Source organism: Myodes glareolus, chromosome 19, assembly GCF_982192425.1.
Source record: "Myodes glareolus chromosome 19, mMyoGla1.1, whole genome shotgun sequence".
Taxonomy (NCBI): domain Eukaryota; kingdom Metazoa; phylum Chordata; class Mammalia; order Rodentia; family Cricetidae; genus Myodes; species Myodes glareolus.
The window spans coordinates 9033019-9059330 of record NC_142044.1 but is presented as its reverse complement, the minus strand read 5'-3'; the positions used below and the strand labels follow the sequence as shown (position 1 = coordinate 9059330).

Below are 26312 nucleotides of genomic sequence, written 5' to 3'. Positions count from 1 at the left end.
GGTCTTCTGACCTCAAGTGACAGGGATTTAAGGTGGGCCCTGGGGCTTAGTAAATTCCAGCTGCGGTCAAATTGACCTCCATGAATGCATTTACTATCCAGTGCTATGGTCTGAATGGCCCCACTTCAGTAAGGTGAGGTACCTAGATTTACCGTCCCTCGCCTTTCTTTCAAACACGCTGACAGCTTACCTTTATGGAGTTTCATGGTTTTCAATCCTATCAGTAAATTAGCAAGAGTTATTATATCTCTAGGTCTGATCTTTGCCTTTGTTCGAGTTTCAAGTATGTACAGTGACCTAACAATCATTCCCTCCGCTTAGACACCAAGCAAGCAGGCCAAACTACACCAAATCTAAAACTGAACTCCGGATTCCCTTCCTCCGTAGAACTAGCATTTATTCATTGGTGCAACAAGAAGGGAACTGTGCAGAATTTGGAAACAGCCTACAGTCGGCTTGAGCCCCACCCAGGAGGCGTGGAGAGGAAGGGACGGAGGGAAGGAGGGACCACAACGCGCAGGCGCGACCCTCGACCGCCCGCTTTAGCGGGGCCGCGAGTGCACATGCGCAGTGTGGAGCTTGTCCGCCTTTGGGCGGTGTTTTAATAAAGTTTTCGCGGACACGCTCCCTTTCCCCCGGCAAGATGGCGGAGTACGACTTGACGACGCGCATCGCGCACTTTCTGGACCGGCATCTAGTGTTTCCGCTCCTCGAATTTCTGTCCGTGAAGGAGGTGAGGGAGCTTGGAGGCGGAGGAAGCTGTAGGGATGAGAGAGGCGGTGGGAGAGGCGGGGAGGCGGCGGCCGGGCCGACACACGTGCGAGCCGGAAGCCGGCTCGGGCCGCCCTGACATCGGCTGGGCCCCGGGATGGCAGCGGCCCTCGAAGGGGCGCGGTGTTGGGGTGCACGGGGCGGCGGGGATTCGGGGGTCCGAGGTGACAGCGCGGGGTCCGGCGACGCCGAGGCCACTGCTTCCTGCGTGGTGCTGGATCCTTGGGGCGGCCGCGTCGGCGCTCGCCCGCCCTAGGCTGCGCTGGCGGGGCGGGAGGGGCGCCGGGGTGCGCGCTCGCCGGGCCGCGGGTGCTGTCGGAAGTTTCAAGGTTTCTCTTAGGAACTGAGTGCGTGGGCTTGGATTTGGGGTTGCTGTGCGCGGGATACCTTGACATAATTCTCGTACACTTAAAAAGTAACATCTGGCCCCTTTAATTTCCAGGAAGTTGTGGGTGCTTTGCTCTGTTTCCTCCTGGTCTTTGATAGGTGTTCGCTTGGCAGAAACGTCACGAATGTTGGGAGGGAGGGGAGATAAAAACGAAGAATAACTCACAGTGTCACAAACTGCAGTGTAAACTTTGTTTTCTGGTGTCGATGTTCGGACGTAAAGTTATAGGACTTGGTCGTTAGTGTTCAGTAAGGATGTAGTTCTGGGAATTCATCTTAACACGTTTCAGCGTTTTAAGGATTTTGGACTTTGGGAGTATTGAAAAGAAATACTGGTTTAGAAATAATTAGGCTTCGCTTTACATTGACTTTTGGAGAAAATTGTTGCATTTTAGTAAGTAAAGATGCTACAAAATAAGGATAGAATTTTGTCCAGAAAAGTTGATGAATTCTGTTTCTGGACACAGATGATAACATAGGGAACAGCATTTTTTTAAAAGTCTGGTTTTGATACAGTTTATAGGGCAGGTGTACTCTTTATATTCATAAGATTTCTAAACACACGTAGACTGCTCTAAAATTGTTGATACTAGAGAAAAGTAAAGTTCCATGCTGAAAAATGGCTTAGCAGGTGAGACTTGATAGATTTTTTTTTGCATTGAATTTTGTACTGTACACGAGAGATTAAATAAAAAGTTGAGTGTGTTTTGTTTCATTTTCTGGGTAAATGAGAGTCCTTTGGTACATGAGAAATATATACTGAAATCCCTCACTTTCTCTGAGGAGCAGAGATATTTTGAAACTGCCTGAATTTCATATTTTTTGTGTGTTTATGCCTTCATGTTTTTGAGGCAAATGGAGGAAATTGTAAGTGTAGATTTCTTTATTGCTAAGGCAAGAATATGACCGAGACTCAGTGAAAACTGACTCCTTTGAGGATGTTACTAGGATGGCCTTAGTACATCAAGAGGAAGGCAGATGTTGGAGTGTCTACTTAGCAGGTAACTAAATATTGGAACTTGGAATTCGGTTTTGTTTTGTTTTTCGAGACAGGGTTTCTCTGTGTAGCTTTGGTACCTGGAAATAGCTCTTGTAGACCAGGTTGACGTCAAACTTACAGAGATTCACCTGCCTCTGCCTCCCGAACTTGGAATTCTGAAAAATCCAACATAAAGGGTAGACATCTCCCCACTGAAAACTTTTGGCTGTGAGGTAAAGTGGTACATATGAGACAAGTATTGGCCCAGTGCTGTTAAATTAGTTTTTCTGTGGTCTTCAGTGGATAGAACTTTGAGGAGGTGCTTGTGTTCTGAAAGCTAGACAGTGAGGAGTCAGGGATCATGATGGGTTTCAGGACTGACACATGGTAGACATTGGAGAGTATAGGTTCCAGGAGAGAAACAACTTAGGTTCTCCATGTTCTCGCACTTTTATAGTTCTGCATAAAGGCTTTGAAATTGTTGAATAATTAATTAAATGACTATGTATTTGCATATCACCATTTATTCTTAACCTCGGGACAGATGGTTCAAAGGCCCAAACCCTGGGCTTTGAATTTGGACATGGGTTAGGATCCTTGCCCTATTTTAATTCCTCTGCGCTTCAGAATTTTTCCCCTTTTAACCAACGTCTCAGTTATCACACCTCTCAGCGTAAGCTCTTTCCACAGTATAGATTTGTTTTACCTGTTTGAGCTTGTTTTTCTTTTGAGGGAAGATCTTGCTGAATGATGGTCTTGAACTCCTTACTTGCATGTCAGTTCCCCAAGGAATGGGTTTACAAGACTATATCCAAATTATTTATTTTTATATGTGTGTGTGTGTGTGTGTATGTATGTGTATACATATTTATATATGTAGTTTATATATAAATGAAATTCAACATCAGGAATGTATATTTGCCAAGGACTCCCAGGGACTGAACTAATCTCTTGGTATGGCAAGCAATCTGTTTGCAACTATGATCTATAGTCCACGTTCCATTTTTAGAAACAGGATTCCCCTATGTAGCCCAGCTTCGCAGAGGTCCTCCTGTTTCTTCTCCTGAGACCTGGGATTGTAAGTGCATCCCAGCACCCCTGGCTTCGTGAGCTCATTTCTGTGTCATCTTATGCTAGAAGTTGTTGATTTTCAGACTGGTTAATCTGTTGGATTATGCAAGTTTACTCATCCATCGTAGCTTTAAACGACCCGTGTGCTATGCACAGTTTTAGAAATATACTTAAATAGATGTTTTAGGTATTTTGCGGAGTTCATGAGTTGAAGAGTGTATGACTTCAGGAGATAAAAGCTTTGAAGTGGTTGTATTCTTGCTAGTAGGTTATTAATATTCTAGCCAGTCTGCACTGACATTAGCAATGATTTTTTTTATCATAGTCTTTATAGGCACTTCCCTTTTGATTAAGGCAGTTGAGATCATCTCATGTGCCTTTTGTCCGTTTGTCTTAAGTGACTATTAAGATGTCACTGTTGGAGATTTTTGTATGATTTGTGATGTTCACCTTTGATTCTGTGATACACTATTGTGGACTTTTCCTAGATTTTTCTTTCCTTCGCATATTAAACTCAGAACATAAGTCTTTTTTTCTCACATAGATAAATGTGTCTCAGATTCCTTCTATGTTCTCGGCCTTCATCTTTATGTGAGTCTATGTGTATGTTTCTTCTCTGTGAGCTAATACATGTTTCCCGAGCACTCTGCAAATGAAAAACCTAGCATAGGTTGTTGGCTTACAAAATTGGTGCTAGTTTTATTTTAGAAGTACAGATGGAGAAGCCCATAAATGATTGCAGCTATTAAGTGAGAAAACTGTGAAGGCGTGGCCACATCAAGGAGAGGTGGGTAGGCATCATGTGGAGGCAAAGGATAATAGTAAAGAGGTGAATATTTAAGAGCCTAGTCCTCATTACCTGCGTGGAGAGGGGGCAGGGGTTCTTGCTTTGCAGTGGAGAAGGCATAGAGATTTTTATATATTATATAACTTTTCTAGAAAGAATAAAAGATTGCTTGATAAAACAGTTGTTCAGGAGTAAAATGGAAATGACATTCATTTTCAAATCTTTGAGTAGATAATATGTTGTGTAATTGAGTGCGTGCTATTTTGGTTACTTTTCTTTTTACAAATAGGTGACCGTGTGTGTGTGTGTGTGTGCGTGTGTGTGTGTGTGTGCGCGCGTGTGTGCATGTACTCATACTGGAGGTGAACCTAGGGCCTTCGTACCCTAAGCCAGTGCTTTACTACTGACCTGTATCTCTGGCCGTGTGATGGTTATTTTAAAACTGAGGAGTTAGGGAGAGATTTCAGCGCATTGGCTTCCAGAACACAAACGTGGAGGTCAGAGGACGACGTCTGACTTTGTGAGTCAGTTTTCGTCATGCTCGTGCCATTTTCAGGGTTGAACGCTATTCTCCTGCCTGCTTACCAAGTGCTGTGCCTGCTGAACCCACTCACCAGTCCCCACACATGTGCTGAACCAACTCAGCAGCCCCTACACAGACACATCACACACATGCATTTTTAAGTAGTGTTTCATGAAGTATGATGCTGAATAAACAGAAGAACTTAGATATACTCATTAAAAGTAGTTTTTCTCTTACAGATATATAATGAAAAAGAATTATTACAAGGAAAATTGGATCTTCTTAGTGATACCAACATGGTAGACTTTGCTATGGATGTCTACAAAAACCTTTACTCTGATGATATCCCTCATGGTAAGCTAAAGCACATTCGATAGCTAAATGTATATGAAAATTTATGATATATGAGAGCTGTAGCTAAAAAGCCGTTCTTAAAGTCTTTGGGTGGAAACACAAGAGTCACAAGGATTCTAAGATGTGTTTCTGCTTATGAAAGATGTGACTCCACTGTAAACATAGTCTCCAAATATCTTCAGATCATAGTGTGTGCCATCAGCTGTGGCTATGCTACAGGCTGATGGCCTACAATTTTCTATAAGTTTTGACATCGTCAGGTTACTTGGGAGAGTTATTTGGGAAATGCAGATTTTGGCCCCCAACCCGGACCTATTTGAGGAGAAACTCCTAAGGCCCTGTAGTAACGCTGGAGAACTGCTAGGAGAGTTCCAGACTGGCTCAGGGCAGAAGATGCTTCTTGAAGAAGAAAAGAAGAGAAAAATGGTTCCTTAAGTACAGGAACTATGGCCTGGGCTTGGACGTACACACCTCTGATCATAGCAGCCTAGGGCCTAGAAGCATAGGCGGGTGAGTTTGAAAAGAGCCTGGTTTATACAGACATCAAGTTCTAGTTCTACCAAAGCCCTGCCTCAAAGAATAAAAAAGCTTATCCCTATATGCTATAGGGCTCCCCCCCCCCGTGCCTTTTCTTTTGTTGCGCATATAACGAATTCTGAACAGCAAAGAGCTCTTCACTTTTTAATGTTGTTTTTCAGATTTTAATAGGTTCTTTGCTTTTTCATTTGGACATGAACTTGGAAGTTTTTTTGGGTTTTGGTTTTGAACATATATCTTAAGCACTGAGCTTTATAAAGAAATGCTTAGGGAAAGAAAAAGCCAGTCCGTGTTGGGCCAGAGTGGTGCCTCATAGGGGGATGCGTTGCTGCAAATGCCTCATGACCTCAGTTTACTCCCTGGAGCCCACGGTAGAGGTAGTAGAGAGAACCAGCCCCTAGACTCACCCCAATAATCCCTATCGTTCACACTGAAAATAATTATAAATAAAGTAAAATTGGGAACAGAAACAGTATCCAGGTGTGGAGAAGGAGCAGGATCTGACCATCCTTGTATAATGCAGACACTGTTAAAGTCAGTATAACTTTGTTTTTAATTTATAGGCAGTAACTATTTAAATTTAGTTGGTGATGAAAGTGAAGGGTTTTGGTTTTTATTATTATTTATGTGTATGATGTTTGACTGCTTACATGTTTACACACCATATGTCTGCCTGGTATCCCAGAAGATCAGAAGAGAGCCTCACATAAGAGATGGTTATGAGCTGCCCTGTGGGTGCTGGGAATCAGGCTCAGCTCCTGGAAGAGGAGCAAGCGCTTTTAACCACTGAGCCATCTCTCCAGCCCCACTACTGTCTGCTTTTATCTCAGCTTCCTAAGTGCCTAGAAGTACAAATGCATGCCACCACAAGTACAAGGGCTATTACTTGTTGAGCATTAATCTGAGATACTTTGCAATGCAGATTTTGTGTGACTTTTCTCTGTATTCTGGTGGTGGTATAATGAACAAAATTTGGTTGTGAAATTGTAGTTTATATTAAAAAATATTCTCGACCAGATTAAAATTGCATTCCACCTAGTACTAATATGTAAACCATTAGTGTAGTGCCTATGTTCATAAACTCTAAGGTAGTAGTCAGTCAGGAATTAAATAGGAACAAATAGAAGGATACTTGGAGTGAAACCATGGGAATGTGGAGCTGGGTAACACGCGACCTGTTCCTGCCTACTCTCTTTCCACACTAGTCACTCCACCCTTCCTTGTTTGTGTGTAGTTTTCCCCTCCACAGTAGGAAGATGAAGCCCTCTTTCTCTATGTGCCTTTGGGGCTCTAGCAAAAGGAAGTTGTGCGTTTCAGGGAGGTGTTGAGTTGGTGGTTCCTGGCATGTGAGAGAAAGTATAAAGAATAAGTGTGTATAGTTTGAATTAATGGAAACTTGTCTAGATAGTCTCGTGGAGTGGTGTAGTTTAACTCATGGTACCATTTCATTAGCTTTGAGAGAAAAAAGAACCACAGTTGTTGCGCAGCTGAAACAGCTCCAGGCAGAAACAGAACCAATTGTGAAGATGTTTGAAGATCCAGAAACTACCAGGCAGATGCAGTCCACCAGGTAATCTGTGAACTCGGATCATAGAAGGTCTCTAACCTGGGACCCTGTAGTAAAAGTTGATCTCAGTGAGTGCCTCACCTGTTTATTTTCATTTGTCTTTATTCTTTAAGAATTGTATCCCATAGCAATATATTTTAGTACTAATTTATTATGTGTATACTGCTTTGCTGAAAAATGTGTATTTGCATACATGCCTAGTGTGCTTAGTGGTCAGAAGAGGGGGTAGATTCCCTGGGACTGGAGTTACAGGTGTTGTGAGCCTCTGATGGAGGCTGGGAATTTGAACACAGGTCCTCTGCAAGAGCAATAGGTGCCCTTAACAGCTGAGCCACCTCTCCAGCCCTAATACTATGATTTTAAGAAAGTTTTTTTAACCAGGTAGTCATACCTTATCATGCCCTGACACTTGTTAGGAGACGTTTGTCAGTATTTGGAGACTTTGAATGTCACATTGGAGGAGTGCTGCTTGCACCAAGGAAGTGTACAGGAGGGAATGCTGCTAAACTTCCTGTGTTCAAGATCCACCTTTGCCTCTGCCCTTCCCAAGAGTCAGCCACCTGACTGGTGATGCCTAGAACGCCTGGGTTGCTTTCCGAAGGAGAAGCCTGAGCTCACTTACCACTTACATTCTTTTACATCTTTCAATGTCTCTACTCATCCCAGCTAAGACTATTTTATTTCTAATTTTTTTTTAATCTAGAAACAGACTTTCTTGTTTGGTTTCCAAATAAGGGACATTGCCTTAATATTACTTGATGCTTTGAAGCCTTTGAAGTTATTAGAAATATTTAAAAGTAAAATGTACTAAAACTGAATGTTATTGATGTGTCTTAACTACTAATGTGTTTATTTCAGAAAGTGTTAGTGACTTTGCTATTCTTTTGGTTTCTATAATATATGCTCAAACCAAATTTTTAAGAGATTTTCTCTAAGGTTTTACTTGTGATTTGGAAAAGTCTTACCTGATATCATTAGACAAGCTGCACGTGCTACACAGTTCTCTGCCGTGCTGTAATATGCTGTGCACCGTGCCGTATTACACTAGATGCTTGTGCAGAAGTACGTACAGGTGCACAGATAAAAAGCTGTTCAAAGGAGAAAACTCCACCTTTCTTTATGAATATGCAGAAAGTGAATGCTGAAATAATCCGGATGTTAGGTGAGCACAGGTGTTTTAGGATAAGTTAGGCACAAAGATTGGAAATGGGAACTGGAGAGATGGCTTAAGACCATGTACTGATGCAGAGGTGATGTGCAACTGCCTATAAGTCCTGCTCCAGGGGCTCTATTCCTCTGTAGGCACCTACAGTAATGTGCACGGTACCCACACGCTTATACTCATAGCTAGACATAACGAGAGAAACTATTCAAAGAAAAGGTTGGAGATGGTGACATTAAGGAGAGAGCAGAATGCGTGTATGATATACTCACCACGTAATGTAGACAGAGCCTTTCATCATGGAATGGGTTCTGTGCAGATTATTTCTTTGTCAGTTTGGTAAAGCTGAATTAATCTGGGAAAAGAATTGCCTCCATTGGATTGGCCTGTAGGCATGCTTGTGGGGCATTTTCTTGATAAATGGTTTTCTGTGGGAGGGCCCAGTCTATGTATGGGGAGAGAGGGGCAATGTCACCCCTGGGCAGGGTGCCCTGGGTTGTATAGGAAAACAAACTGAGCAAGCCACTAAGTGGCATTTCTTTATGGTCTCTGCATCCCTTTGGGCCTCCAGTTTCCTGCCCTGACTTCTCAATGACTGGTTGGGAAGTGAACTCTTTCCTCCACAGGTTGCTTTGCTTCAGAATGTTTTATCGTAGCACCAGAAAATAGCAAATGAAGGCAGGAACTTAGTTGAAAACAAATGAGGGACTCGGCTGTTACAAATGTGTACTCTAAAAGACTTACAAACTACTTTATTTTCATAGAAATGGTATTTTTCTACTAATCTCTTAGTTGCCATTGATCATACAGTGTGTTTCCTATACTTTCTCAGAGAGTAGACAGAGGATAGTGAAAGTCTGAACTTTGTGCACAGTTTTTTTTTATTCAGTTTTGTATTCAGTAATTTAATGCTGGCAGGGCTGGCAGGACTCCCAAAGTGTGACACAGGCCACAGCAGACTCCCACATATGAAAAAAGCCTAAGAAAACATTTTGCTTTTTATTCTTTTTCCTTTGGTGTTCTTGTTCTACTTGTCTTTTACTAGTCTGTTTAGATCTAGAGTTAATGCAAAACTAATTTAAGAAAAATTAAGTTTCGCTATTTGGCAGGTTGATCTGAGTAAGAATTGCGTGAGGTTTGTGACAGTGTGACCTAGGTACCATCTAAGTTTGGTCTTCAGTCAGAGCCTGAGAAATCTGAAAGTAAAATTTCCAAGTTTGTATTCTTTCTTATATCAAAATTTGACATGTGCTATTTTTTTTTTCTAGAAGTTATATTTCTGTTTAAGTATTAAGAGATTTAAAGTGACTTTTTGGATTATAATGCAGAAGTTAGAGCTGTGTAGTTTGTGTTCTGCAGCCTATAAACCATAATAATGCTCACTTTTTCCAATATTAAGGGATGGTCGGATGTTATTTGACTACCTAGCAGACAAGCATGGGGTAAGTATTTTTTTTAATATTAAAAAAATGGTAATTTTTGGGAAAAGATCTTTAGAGACTATGGTTATGCACAAATTTATGGAATTCTTAGATTAACTTAAATAACTACTGGTATGTTTTAAACAGTTTTTGTAATAATCAGTGATGATGGGGAAATTTTTGTTTATAAGCCCTATTTTGTAACAAATTCTCACAGTGTTTGCTTTATGTGAATCATCATAAAATAGTAGCTCTCTCTCGCTGCCTGAAGTATTCCCAGACTCGTTTGCTATGTAGGCCAAACTGTCCACAGATTTTGGTGATCTTCCTGCCTCTGTTTTCTGGGTCTAAAATCATAAACACCTGCTGCTGTGTCGAACTCAGATTTCTTTTTCCTCGTAGCTTTATGAGGAAAGGCAGAACTAGAATTGAATTTAAAATGCCTTCTTTCCACACACAAGTAGTAGTTTGACTGCTTTGGGGAATGCAGGAGCTCTTGACATTTTCTGGTCCTCATTAATTTATAACGTTATTGTTCTTCCTAAACTTTGACTCCTCTTCTGTTAGCTTAGGGCTTGACCCTTTTTTGTTTGTTTTGTTCTTTTTTTGAGGTTTCTCTGTGTACCTTTGGCTGTCCTGGAAACTACTCTGTAGACCAGGTTGACCTTGAACTCACGGCTGCCTGCCACTGCCTCCCGAGGTTGGGATTAAATGCCTGCCCACCAGGCCTGAGAAGGGCACTCTGCACTCTCGAGCTTATCCTTGAGTTTTCAGCTCTTGTTTAGTAGATAGATTGCTGATCACCACAAAATACTCTGTGCTTGGTACAGAGTATTTAGTAGTTTGTTGTTGTTTTAAGCCTTCAATTCTTTTAGATTTCTTCAGTTTTATTTTGTTTAAAAGTTACTAATGTTTTGAGGCCAGTTTTCAGAAAAAAGAATATTATTGTTTGTGTTAACAACGTTGGAGGTGTCCATGTGCTTAAGTTAGTTTAGTCAACTTAGTGGTTGTAGTTCAAGTTTGTTTGTTTGTTTATGTTTTTAGTAAAATTTCTATCAGTACAGTTCAGAATTCTGAGGTAAAAACTGAGCAGTTTCATGCACACACACATATGTACATGCAATCAAGTATTTCTCTGATTAGGATTTATTGGTGGCAGTTGTTCATCTAAAAGAGTTAAATGAATGGAATTTTGCAACTTAACTATGGAAACTTCTCCTCCTCCCCCCAGTTTAGGCAAGAATATTTAGATACACTTTACAGATATGCCAAATTCCAGTACGAGTGTGGGAATTACTCAGGAGCTGCAGAGTATCTTTACTTCTTTAGAGTTTTGGTAAGTACCTCTGTGTTTTTTCTTTTCCTTTTACCCTCTGCTTCTAGAACTTTTCCTGGTTCCTCAAAAAAATTTATTGAGTCTGTCTGTTAAATTTTAAAACAGTCATTGGCAAAGGAGAAAAGTAGTTTAGGTTTAAAAACGGAAGGAGAGAGAGAGAGAGAGAGAGAGAGAGAGAGAGAGAGAGAGAGAGAGAGAGAGAGAGAGAGAGAGAGAGAGATGAGAAGATTCACAGCAAAACCCAAATAGAAAACCATAGTATGGCCTTAGAATTTGAAGGGAGGGCTGCCAAGATAGGATGGAAGTAAACATTATTCTTAGAGTACAAACCTGGAGACCTCAGTTTGATCCCAGAATCTACATCAGGGTGTATAGAGAAAACCACTCTGCAAAGCTGTCCTCTGACTTCCACACTTACTCTGTGGCAGCCTGCACCCATGCAAGCATATGTATGCATGCAATAATAATAAATACAACTTAAAAACAAATTTGGAGGGAGCTTTAATTTGAAAAATAGGAAACCATTAATGTATGTGAATTTTAGTGTTAGCAGAATTCTGTCCTATCATGGATTTATTATGGTACTGTAAACAGAGTGAATGACACAGGTTTAACAAATGTACCTAATCTGTTCCTTGTTCTGAACAACTGTGATCCTGTATTTTTAAAAAAATGTGTTTTAATGTTGACCTAATTTTTATTTACCCATTTCAGCTAATAAAAAGTAAGCTATGTGATTTCTTCATTACATGGAGGTGTGGAAAAGTTTGAACAGTTACTAACTGGCATTGTAGTCTGCTCAGTCACTTCCTAGAGTGTGTGCTTTTGCAGAGGAAACAGCCTGGTATGAAGCCTGATTAAAACTCAGGCTTCGACTTAGCAAGTTTTCTCATTCTGTCTTCTATGTAGGTGATCACTGTAATAGGTACTCTTTAAAAGTAATCAAAGTGCTCCTCTTATCTAGCCTTTTATTGAGGAAGTTATAATTGGGACTCACTGTGAATTAATGGACAAGTACCCAAGCCTGTGGTTTCTTTAGTTAATCCTAGAAATGAGAGAAAGTCCTGCTTAGGTCAATGACTTAGGTTTCTTTATTTTCTTTTGCTGTTTTTCTTCTAGTTTTATATGTCACAAAGAAAACATGTGGAGCATGCCGTCTCTGGTGCCTTCCATGAAATTCAGGTTTCCTGTTTGGGGTAGTTAAAGGGGCAGATGATTGTCATTTATTCAGATTTCTCTTACACTGCGGTTGTATGGGAGAGTCTCTAGACTACACACTGTCCTTCCTTCAAGGAAACAAATCTTTTCTGCCTATTTCCAAGCTTGATTTAAAGCATTGTTTGCTCATTCTCTCATTTGTGTAAATGAGTTCATTTACGGATAAGCTGTGATTAGCTTGCAAGTGCACTGAAGGTAATCATTGATGTTGACCGTGTGGTGACTTATCAGAAAATTCCATCGCTTTTACCTTGAATGTTAGCAGGGATTGAAGAGAGCAAAAGTTGATTACCTTGAGAATATAAACAGCTTAAGCTAGGGTTGTAAAACCAGAAGCCTGGTATGATTACAGGTCCATGAAAAGAGCCGGTTATTCATATCATCTGTTACTTGTGGGAGTGAATTTTGAGAATGAAGATTTAGTGTCGTGTTAGAGTTCCAGCACAGTAAATTTATTGTTGCTGGCCAGTGAGTGAACGTGCCATTTTCCTAAGACATGGAAACTTAAGGTAACTGCTGGAAATCCAGATATTGAAACTCTTCTAGTATATCCACGCTTGAAAGCAGGTTGCTGTGAAGAGCCAACTGGAATGAGATGGAGTTGAGCCAGCGCAGTGCACACGAACCGTGGGGTTACAAACTTGCTGAAGGTGTACAAAAAGCTTTTATTCCACCACTTAGAACACATTCTAGTTTTGTGAGTGTCGTGTTCGTGGAGTGCAACTTAATAATTAGCCTAATAATTTCTATAATTAGTGGATGAATGCTTTATTATTGGGAGTTTTAATATTTACTTTAAAAATTTTCACACATAATACTCTGTCTTTAAAAACATTCAGCTATATACCTTCGCATTATTCCTAAGAAATCTTATGTTGGAATTCAAATAATAAAGAGCAGCAAGTGGAAATTGTCTTTTTTAGAATTTATGCAAATTTTATTGTTCATTTCATAACAAAAGATTGGAGCTGGGTGCAAGCTGTTTTCTTTTGACACATTGTTATCTAGTGCAAAGGAAGAACAGATGATTTACCTACTGCCATTAAAAATTGTAGGTGTTTGTTTGAAAGTTTAATAGTAAAAATAAAAGCCTTGCTTTGGGTTTGGAATGACATGTTTTAATTTAGTTATTTCTTTTGCATTAGACTTTTTCATTTCTAGATTTTTTTTTTCCTGGTGGTTGGTTACTCTTGAATCTATGGTTAAGGAAACATAAGCTATGAAAGAGCCTTTGTAACTGTGGGCTGAGATTAGAATTTGACTCTCCAAATGACCTATTGTAGGTCAGTGTTTATAAATTAAAGCTGTGTGACCCTAGATTTATTTTTAAAAGACTTGGTGACTTTTATAATATGTTGAATGTACCGTTTGGATGTGAAACTTCTTATGCCTCAAAAGTGTATTAATTAAAATGAAATCAGGAGAGTTAGTAGACGTTTTTGAATGTTTTTGTTTTGAAAGTTACTGAATTTTTATTAAGGATCTGTTCTCATTTTAGAGCCTTTGGTCTACCTCTAAAATAGAACCATTAAGCACCTGTTGAAAGTAAAAGTTATTTGAAAATACCAGAACCATTTCTGATTACTATTTTTTAGGGTTGTGTCATCCCCCCACCCCATTAGAATTGAAGATGTATTGATGTTAACAGTCAGTGGCATATCAGTCCCTTTAAAATTACTTTGCATGGTTCCCAGACAGCTTGGGTAACAGTGACTCACTGAGCATTAGCCAGTTTTGACTCTGTGCCTGCTGTCCTGTCAGTTTTAAAAGGTGTCTAGTTCATGCTGATTCCCAGGCATGGCCTATATATACTTCACTATCTTAATTGGAATATGTATTGAGTTGGGAGACAAAGTAAATGTATGTTGAATTTGATAGCATAGTAGACTTGATGAAATTGTGTGTGTCAGGTGGGGGTGAGTATATACACTCAGGATTATTGCATGCATTCGAACCCAAAGTAAGGTTGGGTATTATCTATGACTCTATGCATTATTCCTTTGAGACCGTCTTTACCTGTACCTGGAACTAGACTAACAAACTCCAACATATCTCACCTCCCCAATCCCAGTACTATGCTTAGAGGCGGTTTGGTGTGTGGATGTTGAGATCCTAAAATAAACAGCTGGTACCCTACCCACTAAACCATCTCTCTAGCTCCTATTGAAATGTTTTAATCATTGTATAATAGGAGCAATGTTATGGAACTTTATAAAATGATTTTTGAATTTCAATGAATTTTGACATGCATCTTTCTCATCACCAATTGACAAAGATACTTTTTCTGAATTTTCAAAAAATTTACATGTATGAGTATTTGTCTAAATGTGACTGCACCTTGTGGATGCCTAGTGCCTGCAGAGATATAAAAATAACAGCAACAACATAATAATCAGCAACAAAAAACGGGGGCGGGGGCATTAGATCCATCCCATGGAGCTAAAGTTATAGATGGTTGTGAGCCACCAGGTGGGTGTTGGGTATATAACCTGGGGCCTCTGTTAGGACAAGTGCTTTTGACCACTGAGCCATTTCCTAGTCCTGGACATTATTGATCTGCTTTGTGTGCCTGCAGATTGGTGGTTTTGTTTCTTTCAAACTTTGTTGTGGAATGATAAAATATGTGTTTGTGTCTGGCTGTTCTTTATCAGTGAGGTTTGGAGATAGTGTTACAGCAGCTATCAGAATTCTTACTGCTCAGTTGTATTCCGTTCTGTGCATGTACTTCTGTTGGGGTTTTAATCTACTCATAAACATTTAGATTGCTTCCAGTTTTAGCTTATTAACAATTGTGCGTATTTGTATATGGATCATTTTGTGGGTATGCTTAATGATAGAAATTGGAACAAGTGGCTTCTTGATCATGTTTCAAAGAAACACAGAGTAAATGGTATTTCTTCGCAACTAAATGGCTACGGACCAGGTGGGGCGTAAACCTCAGTCGACATTCTTGCTGTACAATATTGAGACTATAACCAATTGTTCCTACAGGTTCCAGCAACAGATAGAAATGCATTAAGTTCACTCTGGGGAAAATTGGCCTCTGAAATCTTAATGCAGAATTGGGATGCAGCCATGGAAGACCTTACTCGGTTAAAAGAGACCATAGACAATAACGTGAGTTGTGTGTTCTGGATTGATTGTCTGAAATTTCTATGTACTTGTTGTGTTTTCTGATACGGGACAACATTTTTCTCTTAAGAGGGGAAAAACATAAAAATCTTTTACATTTGGGTTTTTGTTACTGTTTTGACTTGACCAAAAAAGCATAGTTTATTTGCTCTTTTTAACTTTGAAGACTGACACACTTGGTTTGACTGGTAGAGAAAAGGGTTTAGCCCGTCACGTCTGCTGTTGGGGTTCTACCTGTTTACTGTGCCAGTGGAAACCGCCTCCTACTGTAGAGAGCTGTTGCTGAGGATGACGGCTAGACCCACGTTAATGTCACCCCCCTACACAAATTATGGACTGTTTACTTCTGCCCTTGTTTCTACAATGTCTTCTGAAATGATTATAACATGTAAGAGTTTGTAATATCAAAGATCATGAGGAAAGGATAGGAGTCAAACCTTGATCATATTGCCTGGCTAGTACACACCTTAGACTACGGTCTAGTCCTAGTTACAGTTTTAAGATTGCATATATTTATTGCTTGTCTGTTTTTCACATACTAATATTCCCTGTGTATATGTTTCTTAATCCTTCAGTCTGTGAGTTCTCCGCTCCAGTCTCTTCAACAGCGAACGTGGCTCATTCATTGGTCTCTGTTTGTTTTTTTCAACCATCCAAAAGGCCGTGATAATATTATTGATCTCTTCCTTTACCAACCACAGTAAGTTACATCACTGTTTAATTTTAGTTTTTGATTATCTAAATTTGCCACCTGCCAATTTTGTTTGTAGTATATATGTACTTGATAATTAAAAACCTCACATGTAGCTGTTAGGTAAGTTACTTGATAACTCTAGGCCCGTCATTCAGAATTATTCTTAAAAAGTATGATTTCTGAACCAACAATATAGATATCATGAAGACTCAGGGCTCAACCAGAGGATTAAATCAGACTTTGCATTGTCACAGGGGCCTCTGTTGTCTTGCATACAGCTGGCTTTCTGTTTTAGTGGGTTACATATCTGTAACCAACTGAGAAAAATTTCATTTTTACCGAATATGTACAAGTATTTTCTTGTAATTATTCCATAAATAATATAGCAGTAACTGTATTTATCAGTGGTAATCACAGGATACAGAGGGAAACCCACATCAACAAACAGAAACTATATATTAGATATTATAGGTAATTAGAGATTATTTGAATTATACAGGAGTATATGTAAGCGTAGCACATTATTTTATAAGGGACTTTGGCATCCATAGATTTAGACACACAATGACATTTTAGAACCAATTCCCTATTGATATTGAGGGGTGACTATATAGTCAAGTATTAGTAATTAAGACTTATGCTAAATTATTGGAAGGGAAAAGGGTAGAGGTTATATCATGGAAGAGTCCCTTTTCTAGCAGCTTACCCTGTCCGGTCTTTGGCTTATCTTGAGTTGATAAGAAATCTACCCACTGCTTTGTAAATTTGTTAACTATACCGTTGTGTTGTTGACCAGAAGTTTTGTTTTGATTTGAATTTTTGTTTTCCTTTTTAAAGTTCTCACTGTTACTGAGGTTCTCTGTGTACCCCAGTCTTGCCTAAAACATGATCATCCTTCTTTGACTCACAGTTATATACCACAAATTTGACTCTTACAGATAGATATAGGCTCTGTGTGTGTGTGTGTGTGTGTGTGTGTGTGTGTGTGTGTGTGTGAATAAATTAAATAAATAAAGTTTCTGAATGGTTGTTTTGTTAGCCAAGTAAGAAAAGTCATTTACCAGCAGGGATTCAGTTGTTTTTTTCAGCAGCCAAAGGCACGCAACCAGGACAAATGAACTTGATTGAAACTAGAATCGTTGCTGAGGTGAGGGACCAGGGCCTTGGTCTGGGAAAGGTAGATGTTTTCTGAGTTACAGCTGCCCTTGGGCTACTGTCATCATGCACAGCAGGACGTGGAGATTCACTTCTGGAGTCTAATATTCAGGCCGAGATTTCAAAGGAAAACAGTGCTTTCATGTCAAATTTATGCTTTAGTAAAGTCATTTCAGTGACAGCATGATATGAATCACAAGCCAGGCCTTGCAGCTTTGTGTGTTTTCCGTTCTGTCTAAAGCTAAAACAAGAAGCAGAACTTCCTTGCTGAACAGATCTGTGACTGATCCACTCAAACTCACATTGCACTTCTAGAATGTCATAGACCTCATTACAAGCACAAAGGAAAGTCCCATATTTCTAAATTCATTCAACTAACTTCAACTGGAAGTGATGAATCTGTAATGCAGTTGCATGCGAAGAAGCAATGTCAAGACAACTTAATTGAATTATGTAAGCAATAAAGTGTTCCCATATGCTTGTCAGTAGATAGCAGTAAAAGTATCTAGAAAGAAAAATGATTTTAGAAACTAAATATAAGAATTGGGATGTTAGCTTAGTGGTAGAGCTACATCTTTGTCTAGCTTTTCTGAGGCCCTGGGCTTGAGCTCTGACATTGCAACCTCCCCCCCCCCCCAGTATTAAGTATTAGGAAGTTTTATTATAGGTCAGCATTAACCAATAAACATTTTAAAATGTGTAAAAAATTTTTATTTACTTTTTTTTTAAAGATGATCTCATTGAGCCTACCCTGTCCTTGAACTTTAGTGTCTAAGGATTACTTGAACGTCTGATTTTCTGCATCCTACTCCCAAGTGTGGACATTACAGGTGTGCACTGTCATGCCCAACTCAGTTGCCATCAATTTTTATAAGCACTTTTAATTTTGAACCCTGTTAGTTGTCCCCAATGAAGGAATTCTGTTTGTCTTATTACTTAACTTATATTTTTAAACATGCGCTCAAATGCTTTATTTTAATTTTGTCATTAGAATAGTTTAGAAATTAGACTTCTTATATAAGTACCTATGTAATCTTCCTACTTCTTCACATCGTTTTTGTCAGTTTCTGTCATGTATTCTCAGAAACGGCACACCAAGGATGTGGCTCACAGGAGTATGAAAACATTGTGCAGTGATAGACAATTTAGAATAAGTAAAAAGAATGCAAGCTTAGCATCATATGATAAATTTGCAGATTATTAGGTATTAAATTCTAAAATCCTGAAGAATTCAGTAAGACTATGTAATACAATGATGTTTGTGTATATGCATGTGTGCATGTTATAGTCTAGGAGAGTATGGAAGTTAATATTTAAAAGCTGCCTGGAATTTCATCTTCTGAGAAGTTTATAATTGAAAGTACAATTTCTGTGGAGTCAGCTTTATTGATGGGAGCTGGACTGATACTCTAGAACTTGAATATATAGTTTTGAGAAATGATCTTTACAGACATAATTCTGAACTCAACATCATACCTGGTGGGGAAGGTACTCAACTAGTATTTATTGGATCTATGTAAGGGAATTGTTAGAGAAATGCAATGACTTAGACGGTTGTCTATCATCAGTAGTAGCATGATTTGGTAATTAACGGCAAAGACCCCATTGACATTTATGTCACATCTATTCCTGTTTTTCATGATTGCCACTGCTACACATTTAATCCAGACCATGTAATACTTTAATAATGTCCTCATTGTTTCTACTTTTACATCAGCAAAATTAGTTAGTTTGTGTACGTGCCCAGTGTTCTGACTGCAAAAGTACGTGCACGTGCAAAGTCTCTCTCCTGTGTTCTGATGAAAGAGTCTAAGTCATAGCTGTATCCAGGGCTTTTGGGATAAACTAATAGTACATCTAGAGACCTTCCAACATCGATTCCACAATAGTAAGGACTTACTGGATTCTTGAATGAGTCTTCCAACTCACTCTTAATGGGCAGTAGTGGTGCAGTTCCCATCCTGTCATTGAATTCTGCTGATTTTGTAGGTGGTTATTCCCTTGTAGAAGTTATTCTTAAATGTTTGCAGTCTTAGGTTAAACAATGTAGTTAGATGTTACCTTTAATTCACACTGAATTATTTACATTGAAAATTGTGTGAGTTTAGTGACTATCAAGTAATTATTGTATTTTTACTTTAGGTACCTTAATGCAATCCAGACAATGTGTCCACATATTCTCCGCTATCTGACTACTGCCGTCATAACGAACAAAGATGTGCGGAAACGCCGGCAGGTGCTGAAAGACCTAGTGAAAGTTATTCAGCAGGTAAAACCAAACACCTTAAAGCGCTGAAACCTTAATTGCAATCTCTTCTAAAGTAATACTCTGGGGTCTTAAGGTGAATATATGTAAAGTAGAAGGGAAGTGTACATGAAGTTAGAAGAGAGACCAGCCCTGACCGTTCACTTCTGTACATTCCCTGTATCTGTGACATATGTGGCGGGAGTGATTGGTTCTTTCTTCTAAGACTCTGGCTTGCTACAGCTGTCTTGGTGGTTTGGGGAGTTGTTACCTGCACGAGTAGATGGTGACCTTTGAAATAGAATATATAGTAAGTTTCTTAAGGTGTGCAGAAGCCACTGCTGTTAGATTTATATCGAGCTTCTCAGAAAAACAAACATAAACAGCCTAAGAACTCTTTATTTAACATAATAATGCAGTTATACAAGGAAGCGATTGTTGTAGTAGGGTTATATCTTCATACCTGGAGAAGTTCTTCATTGTTTATTAACTAAAAGAGACTAGGTATTAGAATTGAAAACTTATGAATAATTCTGAGAGTTTAGAGACTTTGGGCAGTAGTCCAGGCTTACTGAGTTACCTGGGATAGGTGTTTGACTAGTTACCTGGGATAGGTGTTTGACTAGGTGCTGTAGAATAGGGCAGGTGTATTGCTGTGAACTGGAAAGTGGGGATACCATGTACAGGCAGTGTGCTAAACAAGTGCTCCACCAGCTCTTACTGGACATGTGACTTGGTTTTACAGGAGTCTTACACTTATAAAGACCCAATTACAGAATTTGTTGAATGCTTATATGTCAACTTTGATTTTGATGGGGCTCAGAAAAAGCTGAGGGAATGTGAATCGGTAAGTATGAATTTTTACTAACCAGTTTACCTTCTTAAATTTATAGACGTGGTATTGAAGTAATTGGATTAAGAAAGCTAGATGGCAGGTTATTGGTAGAATGAAGTCATGTAATTAGCATTTGTCTCAGCTGTTTTGAATGCATCTGGGTCTCCTTAATTCTCTTTTTCTAATCTGGTTCATATGTACATACATATCACAACTTCGGCTCATATTTGGAGTTATTTTTAGAACTTTTTAAATGATTATATTTAACATTTTCTATAAACCAGGAAATTTTTATAGTTATGATTTTATACCCAATCTTTCCTTTGTTTAGTTGACAAGTTCTTTCAGAGAAAATCTGGAACTTGATACATAGACCAAACTGTCAGTGGACTCACAGAGACCCATTCACTTGCCTCTGCCTCCCACACGCTGGTATTAAAGGCTCTGCTGCTGCTTTTATCGTGTGTTCGTTTGATTTTTAAAGAACTTTTTTAGTGTTGTGGGCACACACATGAAAGCTAGAGGAGAGCTTTGTGGAGCTTGTTTGTCCTTTCCCTGTTGCCTGAGTTCCAGGATTTATGCTTGCATGCTATGCTTTACCCACTGAACCATATCCAGGGCTTTGCCACATCTAGTTAATTAATTGATTAGCTCATATTCACAACATATTTTGGGGTTATGTGAGGGTTGAGTGCACAGTTTGTTATTTATCTTCAACTGATCTAGGCCCATGATCTTTGTACCTTAGGTTCTTGAGTGCTGGGATTGTAGGTGTATAACACCATGCTCAACTAATTTCATCCTTTAAAATCAGATTTTGGGAAAAAGTGTGCAGTTTAATTAGGATCTTTTTTTCTCTAAGGGGAAGAATGGAAATACATATTGTGGTATTTTTTGAATATTAGTCAACATGGAAAACTAAAATCTATCTTGATAGTTTGTATTCTTATAACCATGTGATCATTACCGTTGCTGTTGAAATAATCTCTTTTAAGTGTTACTGTCTTTGAAATGGTAGCCATTCCTGCACTGTTTTCTCAGTCTGTTTGTCTTGTGTTGCAGAAAGTTCATGTCCTTAGTTCATTTCTTCTTTTTAGTAGTTAGGGCATGTTGGACTAAACAAAACATGTCAGGAAGTTGTTCTGCTATTTCAGATCATCAATGAAATAAGGAGCCACTGAGGCTTTCTTGGAAATTTTCTTCCATCATTTTTTAACTACTTGTTTAAAATATTAAAAATTTGAAACAGCAATATTCTAGAAATTGGTATGCTGTACAGTTTTTAGGTAGATTATAGTGAACAGAGCAATAAAGTAGACAAAGTGAGTCATGTTTTAAAAGCAGTCATCAGCAACATTAATTTTATAATCTCTTTTATGCATATAGGTGCTTGTGAATGACTTTTTCTTGGTGGCTTGTCTTGAGGACTTCATTGAAAATGCCCGTCTCTTCATATTTGAAACCTTTTGTCGTATCCACCAGTGTATCAGCATTAAGTAAGAACGCTCAGATTGGATATATGTTTCTACCTTTATTTAGTCTATATAATTGCCAATTATTATAATGATACATAAAATAAGATTTCATTTGATTCCATTTTTCTATTTGCTTTTAGAAGAAACAAAATTTGCTAATGATTTGTAGAAATTTTAATCTGTTTGAATTTTGAGAATCTTTAGTCTTTATTTGTGTGGTACAATATAATTTCTGCAAGTGACACGTTGAAAATCTAAACTTCCTTTCTATTACCTTTTCCAGCAGTAAATAGTGCTGTACCGTTGGGAAGGGCTATTTAAGATGATTTTCAGCAGTAGGGCAATGAGTTAGCCCTTAGCAAATGGGAAATTTTGTTGTAAGACCACTCCATTTGGTAATAATTTCTGTTAATTTAGTTTGTTTATTTAATTACATATTTGAATTCTCATATAGTAAGCTGCTGTGACATCCTAAAATGTTGAAACATGGAAAACTTGTGGTGAAGTTGAGTTGAAAGTTTCTCTGTTGTGTGAGAAAATAATTGGCAAAATTGTGAAATGTACATGACCTATTAGAAAGTAATTTCATGTATTAGGCTTTCAAAAATTATTAGTGCCCTTTGGCCACAGATGAAGTCAAATATAAAACATAAAAACTTAGGACTTTTAATGTTTGCCTCTGAGGAATTTTGTGTGAACCAAATTCTGTTTCTTAATGTCATTTGTTTTTGGTAAGAGATCTATCCATGCTTGCCTAATTTTAGTGGGTTGTCCTTGAAGTGGTTGTCCATAGTTAGACGTGCAGTGTGATCATTGGGCCTTTCTTACGGGGTTAGGGCTTCATTGTAGTTTGCAGGCATGCCTTTTAAAATTGATTTTCTTCCTAATCTTAAAAAAATTGATGTGTGATTTAAAAGGTAGGCATAGCACATAGGGCCAATGGACAGCTACCTGGATTAGAGTGTTCTTTGTTTGGAGATTTGTTGTTGGGCTTCTCTGTGAAAGGAATGCTTAATATTTTGGTTTTCTTTTGTAATTTTCTCCATTCCCTCATAGGCTGTGTTCTCTTGTGTGTTTGGAATTGATTTGTTTTGTTTGCATGTGTATTTGGCCAGAACTTCTTGCTCCTGTGTTTTATAGTGAATTTAGTACAAATTTTTGTTCAGTGAATAAATGTGCTCTGAACATCTTATATCGTAAGGCTTCTGAGGTGTCATGGATGAGGAATTTGTGATAATTCTCGCTCTTTACAAGTTGGTATTTGTGTTTATGTTTACTTTGTCAGTGAAAGAGACCATATATTCCTACTCTGTTGAAATTTGCAGCCTGGTGATGGTAATGGACTGGGACTCTCTGAATGCTTACGGTTTTGTCCGTGTTGATTGCTTGGCTTGCTTTTTTTGTGCTGCCGGAATCCAACCAGGCCCTTGAGTTAGGCAAGCTCTTGAACACTGACCTGTGCGTAAAGTGTTCCTATTTATCTTATGGACATTTTAATTTTTCTTGGATCTCTTTCCTCTTCTGCTAGACTATCTCTAAAGCATTTTAAACTAAATTTCCAGAGGCTTCCAAAGCCCTGGGTTCTTCTAGTCCCTGCACTGCATTTACTTGAGGTTGTCTAAACTTCTTTTTGCCTGCTTTAGAAGATTAAAAGTACAAAAACAGAGTTTCTGTTGTGATTTTAATTTTTAATGCTGCCCAAAACATAGTTATTGTCTGAAACCCAGATGCTCTGCTGTAAACGGCAGACTATAGCTGGATGTGCTGACACATGCCTGTAATCTCAGCACTTGGGTGGAGTGGGCAGAGGCAGGAAGCTTACCTCAGGTTTGAGATCAGCCAGAGCTAAACAGCAAAATTCTGCTTCCAAAGATAAATAAGTAGAAGGATGTAGGGAAAATTGACTGTCAGCCAATCCAACTTAAACAGATTGACTCACCTATGCTGGATGAGATAGTATATTTTTTAAAAGCTTGCTCAAAAATTGACATTTCTCTAAAGTACTAATGGGAAACAGAAGGGATTAATTGTGGAGACACAGGAAAGACAAGTTGCGGGAATACTCCGTGTATAAAAACTAAATGTGTACATCTGTCTGTCCTTAGCATGCTAGCAGATAAACTGAATATGACTCCAGAAGAAGCTGAGAGATGGATTGTGAATCTGATTAGAAATGCAAGGTTGGATGCCAAGATTGACTCCAAACTAGTAAGTATTATTGTAGGTTTGGTACATGCTGTTTAACAGTCACAGAATAACTACAAGTTTTTCGTTAGAAATTTTATTCTGTAAACTTTGTTTGAGACAGGGTCTCACTGTGAAGCTATGGCTGCCCTGGAACTCACTGTATAGATGAGGCTGACCAGGTGCCTCCTCTGCTGGGATTACAAGCATGCACAACACAACACCTGTTCAGGAAATGTTATTAGGCTGAGCCTGGTGAAGCAGGCCTGTAATTGTCCCTAGTTGGGCTCTGAGGCAGGATTGAAGGCCGTCCTGGGCAAATTTACTCTCAAAATGGAAAAGTAAAACCAGGATGGGAGCTGTCACGAGGACAGGACTGTAACTCTGACAGGGTTCCTGCCTTTCAGTGTCAGCCCATTTCTGGTACTGTATGTCCCATCAAAAAGTAGTTGTTTGAAGGTGGTAGTACCTCCTGTGTTTTCTTGCTGGGTGAATGTTGTCCCAGTACAGTGTATAGGGGTGCAGCAGACATGTGGTGTTGTGTCATGCTCACGATTTACTGAGACGCTCCACTCATTGGCTTTGCTACAGTGATTTCTCTTTCATTTTAGGGTCACGTGGTAATGGGTAACAATGCAGTATCGCCCTATCAGCAAGTGATTGAAAAGACAAAAAGTCTTTCTTTTAGAAGCCAAATGTTGGCCATGAATATTGAAAAGAAACTCAATCAGAACAGTAGATCAGAGGTAAGAACCAAGCATTTTCCATTCTGTTTGATATTTAGCAATAATGTAACAACTGTTACATGAACGTTGAGAACATAACCAGTATTGGTTAGTTCTAATTTTGTGTTTCCTTTTAAGCTTATAAATATTTTCTTCAAGAAAGTACTAACCTGAAACAAATTTTGTCTTAAATGTGTTAAACTCATTAGTCAAAGAAACAGAAAAAAAACAGGTTCCTAATTATAACTGGGTTTTCTTTTTCTTTTACTCTTATGTGACTTCATTAACTTGCTTCCTCAGGGCTCAGCACATCATTTTGATGCTGATAGATGATAAGTTACATGTGCTTGAAATGTGTTTCTTTCTAACTCTAAAGACATAGTTCTATAAAACAAAATACTGCTTTCTATGCTGATCTTACATAAATTTTAATTTTATCTTTTATCTGATGTTCATAAATACCTGTCCAAAATAGACCATTCTCTTTTTAGTAGAGATCCCTCGTTTTAGACATTCACGGAACTTGAGTGGCCTTGTGACTTCAAAATTCCAAAGCATTTGTAATTCTCTTTACATACTGAATACATACAACTGAGGGTAGAAAGTGTTAGTAAGTAACTCAGAGTATTTAAGGACTCATTGAATTGAGACCAGAAGAATAGGTTAGAGTGGATTTAAATTGCATTCTCCAACCAAGTCTAGTAGAACTGAAGCTGAACAGTAGTTTATACTATAATTTTTTTTGTTTGCTTTTTTTCTCTATGTCCAGAATGAATTTGATTATTGTTAACATGTTAGTGACTGATTATTGGTGTGCTTTATCTCTGTCCAAAAGCTACCAGTGGTGAGGTGCTTTCTTAACATGGGGGTTTCATTCCATCTTGATGCTTTCTCTCTGCGTGTATTTTAGGCTCCCAACTGGGCAACCCAAGATTCTGGCTTCTACTAAAGAATTCTAAGGAAAAGAAGAAAAAGGAATCAGTAAAAGACACAGTAACCATTATATATAAAGGACGACATACATTTTTAGAAGCAATTGACATGTTTGCTGTAAATTTTGGAGAATTTAAATAAAATTGGCCATGATTCACTTTTATCTTGCTGGAGTTTTCCTTGTGTGTGCAAGTGTATTTTATTAACTTTGTTTTCAAACAACTATATTCCTCGTTGCTAAAGGTATATAAGAGATCCATGTGTAAACCCAGTTTCCCAGGGTACTGTAGGACAGTACAAAACAGAGTATTGGCATGGGAACAGTATGTATAAGTGGTTCTTTTTTAAATATGTGCAGGTTTGTGTACCTTGTGGTTGAGATACAGAATTAGCATTAGGTCACCTTGGTAGTTCTAATATGTGGCAGCCACTAATCTCTGTCTCTGAGAATTTTACAAAAATGGAATTAGAATCGGCCAGCCTTATTGACAAGTTTTACATGCACAGTTGTTTAGAGCAAAAAATACTCAGACCAACAAATGTATCTATACTATATAATGTATAATCAACAAATTGTCATATAGGTCAGTCCTGTATTACTTTTATTACTTAGTAGGACTCCTTTTGTTTATTTACCATATTGTAATAATGATGTATTTGTTGAAAGATACTTTGGTGCTGTGGGACAGTGGTCTTGTACCTGTAAAGGTTTGTCACTTGTACTGGTTTAATAAAGTGCTGATTGGCCAGTAGCCAGGCAGGAAGTGTAGACTGGGTGACCAGAACAGGAGAATTCTGGAAGAGGAAAGGCTTAGTCTGCA

General features: G+C 38.6%; 1 protein-coding gene across 2 annotated transcripts; it reads left to right on the top strand.

The window, feature by feature from the left end:
- Window positions 1-575: 575 nt before the first annotated feature.
- On the top strand, window positions 576-25654 carry Eif3e (eukaryotic translation initiation factor 3 subunit E). 2 transcript variants are annotated; one of them, XM_048457131.3, is made up of 13 exons: window positions 576-733; window positions 4758-4872; window positions 6862-6979; window positions 9538-9580; window positions 10791-10895; window positions 15105-15230; window positions 15821-15945; window positions 19237-19363; window positions 20085-20186; window positions 21561-21670; window positions 23755-23857; window positions 24445-24579; window positions 25469-25654. In XM_048457131.3, the coding sequence occupies exons 1-13, from the start codon at window positions 644-646 to the stop codon at window positions 25505-25507; spliced, it is 1338 nt and encodes a 445-aa protein (XP_048313088.1). In that variant the 5' UTR covers window positions 576-643; the 3' UTR covers window positions 25508-25654. The 2 variants fall into 2 exon arrangements, with proteins under 2 accessions (XP_048313088.1, XP_085535129.1); XM_085679003.2 differs by lacking the exon at window positions 10791-10895.
- The last annotated feature ends 658 nt before the right edge of the window (window positions 25655-26312 follow it).

Coding starts and splice junctions, on each gene's coding strand:
- Eif3e (XM_048457131.3), top strand. CDS start 644: ATGGCGGAGTACGACTTGACGACGCGCATCGCGCACTTTCTGGACCGG. Junction 9,581..10,790: donor ACCTAGCAGACAAGCATGGG/GTAAGTATTTTT, acceptor TCCTCCCCCCAG/TTTAGGCAAGAATATTTAGA. Junction 21,671..23,754: donor CACCAGTGTATCAGCATTAA/GTAAGAACGCTC, acceptor GTCTGTCCTTAG/CATGCTAGCAGATAAACTGA.